The 14,724-nt window shown below is 43.6% G+C and overlaps 1 protein-coding gene across 1 annotated transcript in view; it reads left to right on the top strand.

Moving 5' to 3' along the window:
* The first annotated feature begins 1,699 nt into the window (after window positions 1–1,699).
* The window catches only part of PRKAG2 (protein kinase AMP-activated non-catalytic subunit gamma 2), a 215,363-nt gene continuing 202,338 nt past the window's right edge, over window positions 1,700–14,724 (top strand). Inside the window, exon 1 of the mRNA XM_038128909.1 lies at window positions 1,700–1,953. Coding sequence (XP_037984837.1) covers window positions 1,846–1,953 — 108 coding nt within the window. The 5' untranslated portion in view covers window positions 1,700–1,845. The remainder of the gene's footprint in view (window positions 1,954–14,724) is intronic.

The raw sequence follows: 14,724 nt of genomic DNA, 5'->3' as shown, positions 1-14,724 counted from the left end.
TTCATTAAAGAGGTCATATTTTTATTTAATTCTGTATGGTTTTAGAGAAGTGACTACAGGCTTTCCACCTGACCAAGCTTTGCACCTGTTAAATACAGAGACTTCCATAAGGAGGGAAATAAATCTGAATTCTTGTATTTTTGATGATAACCACTGCAACCCTGTATTTTTTCAGAAGATAAGATTTTTGAGGGAAATTCTTCTCCCTTCTCTCCTCAATCGTTGTTTTATAGACTCCCCTAAGATTTGTTGGGAGTGATTACGGTGTCAGCTTTGTGAATGCATACACGCACATCTTTGAACCCAGGGAAAATCTGAGTTTAAGCGCTGTGATCAAAGGTCTGCGTCTGTAACGGGCTCGGCCTTATCCTCAAATTCAGGCTCTGTAGAAAGATGCAGAGATTGTCAAGGGAAGAAGAGGCACTTCTGAAACACACCCTCATATTTTGATGCTGCATGTATGCTTGTTGAAACCACCTGCTGTCCTAAAGAAAAGACACCTCTCTGTCCTCGCTGTCCAGACTCCCAGCCCTGGTGGCAGCCTGGCAGCAGGGGTGGCACTGCCGTGGCGTTGCTCCGGGGCAGCAGCACAGCCACAGGTGAAGGGATGTTGGAAGCTTTTCCTTCTCTGGGACCCGGTGACGCCAAATCCATCCGCCCGCGGGGGCTGAGCCGCTTCTTTCGCTCGGCTGAATCTGCAAACGCGCTGAAGGCTTTTTGGAGGGAGGGAGCGGAAAAATCTACGTTCAGGAGTGGACTGCGGCCCTCCTGGGCTTGGCGCACGTTCCCCGGCAGCCCGGCAGAGGCACGGCAGCCCGGGGTTTTACCCAGAGGGAATGAAGCCTGCCGGGGCCCCCTCCCTGCCCAGCGCCATCCCGAGCTGGGCTGCGGGGAGCGCGGGTGGGAAGCGGTGCCTCGGGGGAAAGAAATACCCCTCCTTTAGGGCACAGCCAGGAGAAACCCTGCGGGGAGGGAGGCGAGAAAACAGCCTGGGAGGTCGGGAGGGAGAGGAACCGCGCCGCCTTTGGGCGTTTTTGGCAAGGTGAAACGCAGCCTTTTCGCCCACCTCCGTGCTCCGGCGGCCCGGGGAATGCAGGCGCAGCTCCAGCTGCTCTCCCTCCGCCGAGGGGCCGGCGGGGCGGCCCGGGGCGAGCGGCAGCCCGGGGAAGCGGCCGGACCGCGGGAAAGTTGCGTGGCGCTCGTTTCGCAGCTCCTGGGGACCCTGCCGGGGCTCTGGGAGCGCCCGGGCACCTCCTCCCATCCTCCTGCCCCCCTTCCCTCCCTCCCTCCCCGCTCGGGCTCCCTGCGGGACTCCCCAGTCTGCCAGAAGCGTCGCCCGAGCGCTTCCCCTTTTCGGGTTTTGTGGCCTTTGGGTGTTTGGGGGTTGTTTTTTTTCTTTCTTTTTTTTTTTTTTTTTTTCTCTCTGTCTGTCTTTCGGTGAGAGTGCTGCCGAGCTGGGCGAGGGGAAGGAAACTTTCTCCCCCCCTCCCCCAGGATGCTCCGGATATTTTTGAAAGGGCGGAAGAGTGAGAAAGGGAGCAGCGTCTGTAAGGGCATCTCATGCTCTTGCGAAGGTCCCCCCTGACACCTCGCTGCTGGGATTAAAGACCGCAGCTGGAGAAACTCCTCCCCTTCCCTCGGCTTCTCTCTTTCTCCCCCCGCTCCTCTTGCTTCCCCCCCCCCCCCCCCCCCCCATTTTCTAAGGCCACTAGGAAGGGGGGGGAAAAAAGAGACAAAAGAAAATAAGGAGCCTGGAGTAACTGCGGCCCGTGGGACGGTGGGGAGAGGTGGAAGAGGAGCCTCCCTCTCCAGATCCATCGCTCAGCACCACGCTTGGGGGAAGGCATGGGAAGCACTGCCATGGACAAGAAGAAAGATGCCTCCAGCAGCAGCAGCAGCAGCAGCAGGAAAAGCTCCAGCCACAAGAAACTCATGTTGCGAGTGCACATCCCCGTAAGTGGCTCCTCGCTCTTCCTCCCGTTCGGCAGCTGGCGTGGCTTAGGCATGTTTTTCTCTGACATGGAGCGCAGCGAAAGGCAGGGAGAGGTGTTTCCTGCCGAGCTCCGCAGTCTGGGGCATGCCGGGCTGGGGGTGCACCCCTGCAACAGGCGAGTCCTCCACATCTGGGGTGGGCTGAACAGCGGGGTCTTGGCCCCCGTGCAGTGCTGGGAGCCCAGGATGCAGTGTCCGTGGCACGGAGGAGTTGTCCCCCTATCCCAGTTTCAGAAGTGACTCTTACTCCCTGCTGTACAAGTGGGTTTGGCTCAGTTTGTCTCACCAGTTCCCTCTCAGAGTCGCAGAACGGTATGGCAGAAGTTCTGCTCACCCCCAAACCCTGGTCTCAACTTTCCGAGCTTTGGCTCCGGGAACTGTCCCTGCCTGTGGCTGAACCAGCGTTTAATCTGATTCTTCTCTCTCGAGACTAACCCACTTCTGAATTTCTCCCACTTCTGAATTTCCCAGGGCTGGGGAGCCCAGAGCTGGCTCAGATTTGGATCCAAGCAGTCTGGTCACTGCCAAAAGAGCAGGGCAGTTGTATTCACAGTGGAGAAAACTGGTGAGCCGTGCAGTCTGTTCACCAGCTCTGTTCTGAATATTCCACTAGAAAGTAACATGCAAGAAATTCTAGATATAGATACAGAATAACCACAGATCAAAAGTTTCTATTTCCAATGAGTACTAAAAGGCTGACTGGCTCCGTCTTCAGAATTACATGCCTCTCAAAACTTAAATTACTGGGTTTTTTTACTATTAGGATGTTCTTGTGATCCGTGTAGCTATTAGTTTTCTATTCTCAGTCCTGATGTACTTTTGGTTTCAGTGCTTCAGGCAAGAAATGGCAAAGTCCTTATATCTTCTCTGTGCCCTCTGTTGTTTTATTGGTTATTGGTGTTTGGTTTGTTTTGGTTTTTTTTTTGGTTTTGGTTTTTTTGTTTTTTTTTTTTTTTTTTTTTTTTTTTTTTTTTTGGTGTTGTTGTTTTGTTTTATTTATTAGTTTGTTTTAAATCTCATTACATAAAAGTGGGAAACAGTTCTACCCGTATCTCTGCCAGGCCACCAAGGAGCAAAAAGATATTTGTGGTTCTAAGATTTTCCTTTGTTTTAGGAAAGAATAAGAAGTCAAAGCAAATTTATTAGGTGTCTCGAGTGTGTGGAATAAAATGGAGGAAAAGTACATGACTCTTCTGCAGATTTTATTTTTCTCTGGGGAGGAATGCAAGCCCAAGAGCCCAAGCCAAACTTCTGGAGCTCAGAGTGCATTCAGTACTAGAAGAAAAAGGTCTGTTTCTGCTAACAGAAATGGGTGGTGCCTATGTATTTGTGACAGAAGATTTTAGGCAATAAACTTCACCATGTTGCCAGTAATACTTCACCATAGGGATGTAAAATACCAGCAAATAAAATGTACCACACCAAAGCACCACTCCCCCTGTGCTCATTATTCTTTCCCACCCTGCCTGCAATATTGTCTCTGCCATCTCTTTCCACTGCCCCCCCAGCTCTGACTCAGTCTGGCCAGAAACTCTTCTGCAGTTGGATCTCCACTGCTGCTCTCAGGAGCTGCATTTTCTGCCAGCTGAGGAGCTATAGGTGGTTTTGGATTTTCCTATGGTTGTTGCAGGATTTTACAGCAGGCACCTGGTGTTTTTGAAATACCTGCTGACCAGCAGATATCTCTGACCACACCAGAACTTAGAACAATTTTCCTCCTTTTATGGTGTGAAGCCAACATGAAAAAAAGTACTTAAGGAACTCATTAGCACTAAATCATTATTGACAGAGGAATGCTAATGCTTTTTCCCTAATTTCCTCCCTAATCCATAGACAACCTTTCTTCATGAGTTTTGCTTTAATTTTGTCTTGGATGGAACGTTTTTTAGTAGTGGGTCATAATATTTCATGTTCATCATCTCTTGGCTTTTTGCTATGCAGTTTGTCACCTGGGTAATGGTAGGGACTCAGATACACAAGCTTGCAAATGCCTGATGTTGCACTGAAGTCAACATATGTTTTGTTGTTCACCCAGTTGGTAATGAGATAACACCTTCCATCCTTCCTCTACATCCCCACAATATGACCCTTCTCTTCCATTCTGCATCATTTTAACATTCCTCAAAGGGACTATTGAGCCCATGGTTGTACTGGTATTTTTAGTGGTTTTCTATAATCTGACAGAGTTTGAACATGGCTGTGCTATATGAAAGAACATTTTTCACATTCTCCTTACTTGACAGAGGAATCTGCATTTGAAAAGATCTGTTTAGACTGGTTTTTTTTTTTCTCTTTCATAACGTTGTCTTGGCTGTTGTTTTGAAGCATCATTCCTATTATTTCAGTGGCGCCTGTCAGTGTAGCTGTAGTTGTCAAGGGAGCTTTCACCAGACTGTAATTTTTATTTTGTTCATCCTCTTCTTTGTGTTTCTGTGAGATCATGTTTATTGCTGAGACACGTAATTCATGCTCATTTGGATCTTCAAATTAGGAACAAGAGAAGAGCTAACAAGGTCTGAGTAGGAGGGGAGAGAGGAATACATTCTGAAAGAGAAAGCAGTGGGACAGAGACTGTTGTGATGCAGGGTGACCTAAAACATATTTATTGGTCATGCAGAAATGCTGATTGAAAAAATAATATATATTTTGGGAAAAAAATGAGGGAGGATGCAAAATACACTATAATTAGGTTAGAGGATTCTGGAATAATAGGGATTTCTGAAAAGAAAGTTGTATGCATTTCTTCCCTCCCCCACATAGTTTTATTGTTTTGGGTTTGTCTGTGACAGTGGGGAAGAAACAGATCAATTGAAGAAAGCAGGTTTGTGGCTTGCAACACTCCAGGGCATTTCTCAGGTACACCTTTCTCAAGGAAGAACAAGACATGTTACAAAAACCTGGAAACACTCTATTTTCACCTTCTTTCTGTGCTCAGCCTCCCCAGCACAGGTGGATGGTGCCCTGCCTGTACTTCTGGGAGTGATGGTGGATCACTAAATTCCTGCAGGCTGGCTTTCCCCACTGCTCTCAGCTTGTGTTCAGTAGCCAAGAATAAAGTAGGGGCCACTGTATTCTGTAGCATAGCAGGGGAGTGTTTGCTGGATGGCTGGGATGATGGAACATCATCTTGTTTGCTTGTTGTTTTCTTTTTGAATATACAACTGACTTAAACTAGCAATTTAGATGGACCAGAATATAACTGCAGGAGCCTTTGTAAAGGTCATATCAACCTCTGTCTGTCCCAGCAGCACATTCAGAAGTCTTGAAATTAGAGATGCCTAAATGGAAATTTCTGGCCCAAATATCTTTGAAAGCTGCTACAGATTTAAATAGAAACTTTTGCTCTCTCGATGCATCATAGCTGTAATATGAAGACATTAGCATTATAAAATTCCTTTTTAAGCCATTAGAAGTTAATGCTTGCACATCTCTCTGAACATTTTCAAAACTCTATTCTGAGATGGGATGCAATTGTCTGCTGAGTAGGAGCTCACAGCAGTGAGATCAGAATGTTCTTTTGTCATCTTGCAAAATCGATCTGTTCTAATGTTAACGCTGCCATTGTAGGCCCCTGGTGCTGAAAAAAAAAATATTCTGCTCTTGTTTACTTTTAATTTCACTTGGGATGGTTCAGTCAGTGCTAGCAAAGTTATGTTGTATTTACATGAGCACAACTGAGGGCAGAACCTCTCTCAAGAGCTTCACTATGCCAGGTGCCAAGCACACGCTGCTCCCAGCAGGTGGGAATTGCAGGAGCTTGGCACTTCCTTGGATTTTTCCCAAATACATTGCAAGGTGACTTTTTATTCAAATGAACAAAGAAGATTTTTTTCACAATAAGCACAAAAATAACATCTGTGGATGAATATCAAAACACATTTCAGTTCAGTGAGGTGGCTCTTGCCTCTGGTACTTCAGCCCTGACAGCAGAGTTGATGCACTAGAAGGATGTGCTTGAAGATCAGGGTTCTTTATTTTCCATGCCACACAAAGAAACATCTCTGCACAGTTTCTCCCTTTTCTTTGTCAACCTCTGTGATTTTGAAGAGACTCCTGAATGTCAAAATTTATTGCTTTTTCCAGGCTTGGTGTTATTGGGGGGGGGGGGGGGGGAATGCCAGGCTGAACATCAGATGGTTTAAATATTTTTAACCCCAGTAGTTGACAATGATGTTCTGACAGCTGCTGTTGGCTCAGGCTCTGCCCCTCCATCTTGCTTTCCACACTTGCAAAGTCATTAGTGGCTGCATGCCTAATAAATCACTGTGAAATTATTTTGTTCTGTCACAGTTTTTGCAGGGTGCTTCTTGTCTCCCAGTAATTGCAGGGTGGGCTGATAAGAACAGCACTTCAGTCTAGGAGTTGCTTTAGGAAGCTGCAGATGGGGAATAATCTAGTGAATTCTTTCAAAGGTGAAAAGAAATCAGCTTCAGTGTGATCTAGGAATGAAATAATTGTTTGTTTTCTTGGGAAGAGGAGGTGAAAGGAGAGAGAGACAGAAGAGAGAGAAATGTTTCCCTAAAATTAAATCATGACTGCTCTCCATCTTGCTCTCCCAGGGCAAGCTCTGAGTTGTCCTGAGCCTCTGTGGCCTTCAAGTTTAAATTTGGATTCCTCCCTCAAGAGCTGATATATTAAGACAGGAAAGGGCAAGAGGTATTTGCTCAGGAGTGTTGAGATGGTACTTTGAATTATCTGAAAGATAAAAGAAAGGATTCATGTTTACAATCATAATAGCTGCCACTGCAATTAAGGAAGCATCAGTCTTTTTGGTTCTAAAGCATAACAGAAACAGACCATCAGTATATAGAAACCTGCTGTGTCTTACAAAATATTACTTTTCCTGATTTTAGATTCTGCTCCTAAAGGGTCTCGCCCAACCTCCTTTATTTATACCTGAGCCTGTGAGGACTTTGGGCTCAGAGGAATGTGAATTTCCTTGGAGAAATAAGTTATGAATGTAGAAGGACCTCACAGAAATGTGGATGGTGAGACTTTTGGGCTCAGGGAAGTTTACACTGTGCTTGTATTGGGAATTAGTGGAACAGGAGAAAAGCCATGTTCCAGAGGGATCAGGAGTGAAATGGGGGGGTAGTGATCTCCACCTAGGAGGATCCAGCTCCTGTTCACAGACCCACAAGGTTCAGCTTATGCTCAACTTCACCACATTAAATTCCAGGGAGCTACTCAGATGTGACTGGAACCAGAATTTAACCCTCATTTTGTTGATGATATATGGACAGTCATGGAAGTACGTTGATGTGCCCAGGTGCTGGCTTGGCAGAGCTAATGGGAGGAGAAAGGAGGCAAAACTGAATCAGCATTGGTTGCCCAAATTGTGGACACTCCTGCTGAGTGAAGTAACACATGTAATTCTCATCTCTTTGAAGAAAAGCTGAATTTCTGTCAAAAGGCATCCCATGCACAGGGAATAATGAAAGAGCAGAGTTGGTTACAGGAGAAATGAAGCATCAAGAGAGACATCAACAGCAGACAAGGAATATCACAATGTGGGCTATTTTACCCTAGACTGATCACCAGGCTTTGGGAATTTGCTCCAGGGTCTGATCTGGGTGCAGGGGGCTGCTGTATCTATTTTCTACTGTTGTTTGCACTGTAGACACACTGGAGAAAGTGTTACAGTCTCACAAACAGGGAGACCTGTGCATGTCTTCAATGGCTAAAAGGAAAAGATTTCAGTCTTGAATGGAGTGTGTTTTTTCTCCTGGGAAAGAAAACTTATGTACAAACATGAATACATGATGCCATCAATAAATATAAAATACTCTTGTTGGTGTGGTGATACAGTGCTGTACTGCTACTGAGCTATTTCTCATACCAGCAGTGAGCTAAAACACCAATGTGTGTTAGATATGCAGAATGACTTTTGTGTTTATTCTTTATGTAGTTGCAGAAACTGCAGTATAATGCTTCAGGTTAGTATTTGCTTCTGTAATACTGTCTCTCTCAAGTTGCTTGCATATGAAACCTTTAAAGCATGAAAGCATTATTTACACAGTAGAGAATTGAAACATAATGCTGTACTCCAGCTTTTGACATTGAGAATTCGTAGAATGGTTTATAACATCCTTCAAATTTTCATAAAATTTAGCTTGACAGTAAATTACATTACGTAGGCATGCCCCAGTGGGATGCAGAGCAAATGCATTGCAGTGTGAGTTTCATGGTTGTCATTTATTTCCCACACCGTGACTCTTCAGACCTTATGGTCATTATTGCAAAGGGTGCCTGTGACCTTCTGCTCCAAAAACAGAACCTATGTCATAAGCTGAAGACTTAATCTATTTTTGTGACTAGGGTGAGAGAGCTATATGCCTTTTTTAAGCTGCTGGAGAACATACCCACACATCTGGGGATTCATGAGGAGGAAGCGTGTGCGTTATTAGCATTGTCTGCCATGTTATGAAGCCTTTATCATCATTTATGTACAACAGCCATCCTGCAATTTTCAGTCAACTTTTCATGTCAGGAATGCTGCTGGAACAATGAAAATAAGAAACTACTCTGCTTCTGCAAGCTGAAGAAAGCAAACCTCTCTGAGTGGTCAGAGTGCTTCCTGACAGCATGACAAAACACAGGACTTTCCTGCTCAGTTGTGGACTTACCAGGGGTCTTTTATGAACAACTGAAGTTTGGGTCTAGTTTGTGTGTGTTGATTTCTTTAGAAGAGGTTGGAAAAGTGTTTTCCATGGAATTGGAGAAATCAGTACGTGGTGAGCTAGATTAGGAGTAAAATCTGAATCCAAGCATGAAGAAACTTTTCCATGAAGACAAACTCTCCATAGATATGGGATAGTTTTATGAATGTAGGGGACTGAACTAGTGCCATGAGCATTGCCTGTTGCCTGTTGCTAGTGGAAGAAATGGTTGTTGCCTGCTTGCCACTTATTTTTAACGGACTCTACAAGGGAATCTGAAAAGAGGAGTTGTGTAGAGATTGTTCAAGTGTGTCACAATGACTTTATTAAGGCTACCTAGCCCTAATCCTTGGCGAGTTTCCACTGATACAGGACCTATGCCTTTAAATAGGTATGCATTTAATGTGTTCACTAGGCCTGTGCTGCTTTGCTTTTGGCCATGTAGCCTTTAAAAGGTGTAAGTGCAAACAAGTGTTTTTACAGAATCATGGAATTGTTGAGGTTGGAAGAGAGAGATCTGCAGGTTGTCTAGTCTAGGTGTTTTTGCTGGCCCAGTGGTCAACTAGAGCAGGTTGCTCAGGACTGTGCCCCATCAGATTTTGAATTTCCCCAAGGATGAAAACTACCCAGTTTCACTGCTCTGACAGAACACATTTGAGCAAGTGAAAGTTCCTGGAAACAGACTATTGTTCAGCCACTCCACAGGCCCATGGAATTGAACTCCACAGTTGGCTGGATCTTGTTCCAAAAGCATAGAGCCAGTCTGAGCAGTGAAATTGAATTTGTCTAGAAGGAGTGTAGAGACTTCTAGGAAAAGGATTCTCTGAGATGATATCAAACCTGAGGCACAATAGTCTCAAGAAGAATTGAGAAAGGAAGGAAGAGTAAGGAAGAGGTAAAAAAAGGTGCTTAGTCAGTGCTACCATGCTGTGTATGAGTTTGCCAGCTTCTCAGTAAATCATTGCATCTTCTGGAATGTGGTTTTCATCATGTGTTGTCATTCCTTTTGCATAAATTCATTAGAGGGGGATTTGCTGTTACTGAGTATTAATCATGTGTTGCAAGTGTGATCTAAACCAAGAAACATGAGGAAAGACAGTTCAAGGATAAATCCTCAGCAATCTGAGTCTCTATCTGCTGTATAGCCTGAGGGCAGAGGAGGTGTAAGCTGTGCATTGGTGAATGGCTGAGGCTTGAGGGCCAAAAAATGAACTTTTAAAGTGTCAGTGAGCCACACTGAAACACCAAAACATCTTGTGGGATCTTCTTTCCATCCATAACTGAATGCTCTTAGATGTCTGTACATATGTTAGTAAAGACAAACTCTATGAAGAATTTAAAGCCTTGACAAATTGTATTGGCTGGAGGAGGTGTGAAGAAACAACTTCATCCCCGTAGTGTTGATATTCAAGGAGGTGGTTGGAGTTAAAGCAATTTTTCCCATGTTGTATGGGAATGTGACAGTTGGACTCCTGAAGTTTTTAGACCCAGTTCCCTTACCTTAACCATGAGCCAAACCTTCTTACTATGGGATTTGCTCCATAAGGATCCATGTGCAAGCTCAACCTAGGTCAGATCTGTGTGTAACATTAACCCTAAGGCAGCAGTCATGGGAAGTATTTTTCCTTTTGCTTTTTGAAAATATGTGTGAAGGATTCCAGTCTAATGTCTACAGATAGTCATGCTAGGTCTTAAAATAAAACTATTAGGACTCTTGGCAGCCTTATCAAGAAGGCCAAAGATTGAGGATATGAGATAAATTAGAGAAGACTGTTTTAATTTTTAATTTTGGTGCTGTTTTAATTTCCAGCACCAAAAGTGGTACCAATGAGTGTGCCTAATTAGCACATCCTCCATGTGGTTCATGTGGTTGTTGAAAGCTGTGCAATGTTATTCTTTTATTTTCTGTATAGCTGGTGGCACATCAGTTGTAGAATTCTTGAAACAAGGCACCTACAGTATTTTCACATGTAGTCATCTACATTGTCAATAAAATGGAGTTTGGGTACCTCTGAAACAGCTCTTTACCAGCCATGTTCAATCTACAGCAGTCTCCAAAGAGTTTGCAGGCATTCTGTCTCCTTTCCTGAATTCCACTGGTTGTCCTTGTTGCTGGAGCTGGGCACTCTCTAGTGCTGCTGCCAGCTAGAGCAGGAAAGAGAATACCAGTATGGTCTCAACACCATTCTTTGATACTCCTTCCACTAGTCCTAGATCAACTCTACATTTTTATGGGAAAATGGGGAAATTCTGCCTTTGAAAAGTTGAGCCAACATTATTCGTAAACAAAAAATTTGGAGCCTGAAAAGAATGGAAGGTAGAAGATGTTATTCAGCTGTTCCCTTTGCTCTTTATTTAGTAAGTCAATATTCAAGGTAAATACTAATTTAAGAGACTTCTTTTAGTTGGGTGATGATTAATTATACATTTTCTTTGTATTTTTATGTGTTTTAGAGTGACTCTACATGCTTTAAGCTGTGCAAAGGCAGGAAAGTACATGCCAGCATTTTTCTTTATAAAGTAAATCCAGTAATTGAAAAAGTGCAATTACTTGAATTCCTTTTTTTTTTTTCTGTGTTGTACTAAGAGTTCTGGCTCTTTTCACCACTGCAGATCTGTGGACATGTCATCAGTTGGCATGTAAAAGTTGCTGTTAATGCAACTCTTCTGATTTTCAGCTGTAAAACACTGGAGTCAGTAAAAGAGGAAGTGTCTTACTTAACCATGCACAGGATTGGGCTCATCTCCATTACTTAGTCAGGCAAAACTGTTCTTCACCCAGTATTCCTCAGCTGTCCTGGTGGACCTCAAGCATTTACCAAGGCAAGGGAAGCTGCTGTTCCCCAGCTGGATTTGCCAACAGACTGTGTGCATCCTCCCATCCTCCTGCAATGCTGAACAAAGCCTGTTGCCTTATAATGCCTTCCTACTTAGCCAATCTGTTTTATTTTCATGGTCAGATAAAACGAGTGGTAACTTGGTAAGCCTTGGTAACTCACTTGCTTTGATGCCCATCTGTCTGTAGTCTCAGATCCAAAAATCTGCAAACAGATGACTCAAGTCTACTTGAAATGCCATTCACAGGATCAAACCTTGAGAAAAGAAAATAGGTGCTAGGAAGGCTAGTAGCTCAAAGAAATGTGATTTTCAAAGGAATTTAGGCATCTTAGGTTCTTCTACAGTATTTGAAGATCCTGCCAGTCCATTTGCATCAGGATATCCTTAATTACATTTGAAAATTAAGCTTTACATCTTTCAAACTTTCAAGATGGCATTCTTCCCTCTTTGCTATTTATACCTGCATTACAAACAAGCCACTTTCCTACTTTTCCACTTCCAGTAACATTCTCTTGTGCCTGATAGCTAAAATGGAAAAAAACCAAACAAAAATACAACAACCACAAAACAACAAAAAACCCAAACAAATCAGAAATTGGCTTTTAGTTCAATGGAACAGAGATTGAAAGTAATACTAGGAAGTAATTTGGGAAGAGATAAATAGCAGCTGCTCTCCTGATGATAAAGACTGAAACTAATACTGGTGCTTGGTGCGTTGCAATCTGTTGTGACACATAATAAAGTCAGTGTATGTTTGTCTTATGTTTGATTGAGAGGGACCAAGTATTACATGTGATAAAGACTTCAGAAAGAAATTTCTTTTCAATGTAACTTGAGAAAAAGCTATGATGATTTAAAATTGTCAGAGGATTTTTTGTTTATATATATTTTTACCTGGGTAAACTTCAAAGGTTTTGTGAGCTACTGTAGGCATTTAATGTGTTCAGACTCTCTGTGGGTAGTTATTTCAAATTTACTCTCAAATATAAATGTTTAGAAATTAAAAAATATATTTCACTGCCATAATCCACATAAACCTTTTTGTCAGCATGTTTATGAAGCAGATTTGGGTTGAAGTAACCAAGGAAGAGGCACACATGTAAAAGCAAAGGATGTAAGATCAATGGCATTGATCACTATATGCACTTTAATGGATGAAATTTGGGACACCCAGGCTGAAGTCTGGGGATGTGTCTGGGGATCGATCGCTTTCTCTTGGAGGGATGGTAAAATCAAAGTTCTTGACTTAAAACAACATGGTGAGAGAAGATATTAACTAATGCACTCTATGTAGTTCTGAAAGTTCATTTTCAGAGGCCAATAGGTTCTTTGTTTGTGTTTTATGGTCTTGAATGTTCTGTGCACCTGACTAGGTTGATTTAAAAAACAGATAAGGACACAAGTCCTTACTGACTGCGTGGAGTTCAACAGGAGAAAATGCTGGATTCTGCCCCTTGGATGGGGCAGCCCTGCATGTACAGGATGAGAGGCTGGAAGGCAGTGCCACAGAAAGGGACCTGGGGCTCCTGGTCAGTGGCAAGCTGAGTATGATCAGCAGTGCCCTGCAGCCAGGAGAGGCAACAGAGTCATGGGAGGCATTGCCAGCTGGGCAGGGAGGGATTGTCTGGCTCTGCTCTGGGCTGGGACGGCCTCACCTGGAGTCCTGGGGACTGTTTCGGGAGCCACATGACAAGAAAGACATTAAACCATCAGAGACCATCCTATGGCAATGAAGATGATGAAGGGGTCTTGAGGAGAAGCCGTGTGAGGAGTGGCTGAGGGCACTTGGTCCGTTCAGCCTGGAGGAGACTGAGGGGAGACCTCACTGCAGTTACAAATTCCTTGGGAGGGGAAGAGGAGGGGCAGGCACTGATCTCTGCTCTGTGTGACAGTGACAGAACCTGAGGGAATGGCCTGAAGTTGTGTCAGGGGAGGTTTAGGTTGGATATTAGAAAAAGGTTCTTCACCCAGAGGGTGGTTGGGCTCTGAACAGGCTCCCCAGGGCAGTGGTCACAGCACCAAACCTGACAGAGCTCAAGTGTTTGGACAATGCTCTTGTTCACATGAGGTGACTCTTGGGGATGGTCCTTCACAGGGCCAGGAGTTTGGCTTGATGGTGCTTGTGGGTTCCCTTCCAACTCAGCATACTTTGTGATTCTGTGATGAGCAGAGCCTGTGTGTGGAGGGAAGCTGCCCTGTGTGCAGCTGTTTGCTCTAAACTGAATACATTCAGTGTGTATAGACAAGCTGGCAAATTGCTCATGTTGCAGAGAAATGAGCTGTGATGGAAATTACAATAGATGTTTAATTATTTCAGGGGAAAACCCCACGTTATGAATATCCTGTGTTTTCATGTCACAAAACAAACAGAGCAACGAGCCTGACCTTTAGGCTGTTTTGATTTCTGGTGGTTTTTGGTTTACAAGACTTAAGTAATTTAAAGTTCAATCACCTGGGCTATTGTGCTAAGGGATTAACACATAGTGACTTGCATCCTACTGTGCCAGATGTAACCAGGACTAACTTCTTCCTTGCTTGTGTCTGCTTCCCTGCATACAGCCATTGCTGTAGAAGGCCTCCAAGTCATGTCATGTCAAATAATGCATGGTCTTCAGAGCTCACTGGGGGAGAGAAAAGTCTGGGAACAATGTGAGCAGGCACAGCCAGGCATTTCCACTAATTGTTGATGTGGACGATGGAACACAAAAGCAGAAGAAGGGAGGGGGGAATGGAAATGTGTCTTGGTGTGGAAAAAGCTGTGTAAAAACAAATATGCCTGGACTTGCTTTTTGGGAATGTAAATGTAGCACAGGAGAACTCCCACAACAGGAATCTTCTGCTTTAGTCTGCCCCTGCAGATAATTTTAGAAGACTTCTTTTTTATTTATGTACCTCTAGAGATTTTTTTGGCTATTGGGGGTTGTGGACTTCAGCAACCTTAAATTGTAACAGGTAGTTGCATTTTACTGCTGAGCTAGCTTTAAAATATCTGTTAGATTTTGTTTCTGGTTATTTGATATTGCCTAAATATTGGAAGTGGAAAACTTTTAATTACTTAATTGTAATGTAACATGGAAATGACATTTCAAAATATATCCTGGTGTAGTTAAATATCTAAGTGTGTACTCTAATCCAAAGCAATGTGGAGTGTTTTCTAGATCAGCTGTATAAAATAAGTAAAATAAAATAGCATATTTGGATTTGGGTGGGGGGGGGGATTATAAAAAAATGAATT

Source organism: Motacilla alba, chromosome 2 (genome assembly GCF_015832195.1).
Source record: "Motacilla alba alba isolate MOTALB_02 chromosome 2, Motacilla_alba_V1.0_pri, whole genome shotgun sequence".
Lineage (NCBI taxonomy): Eukaryota > Metazoa > Chordata > Aves > Passeriformes > Motacillidae > Motacilla > Motacilla alba.
The sequence above is the reverse complement of the archived record's forward strand: the minus strand, read 5'-3'. Positions and strand labels throughout refer to the sequence as shown.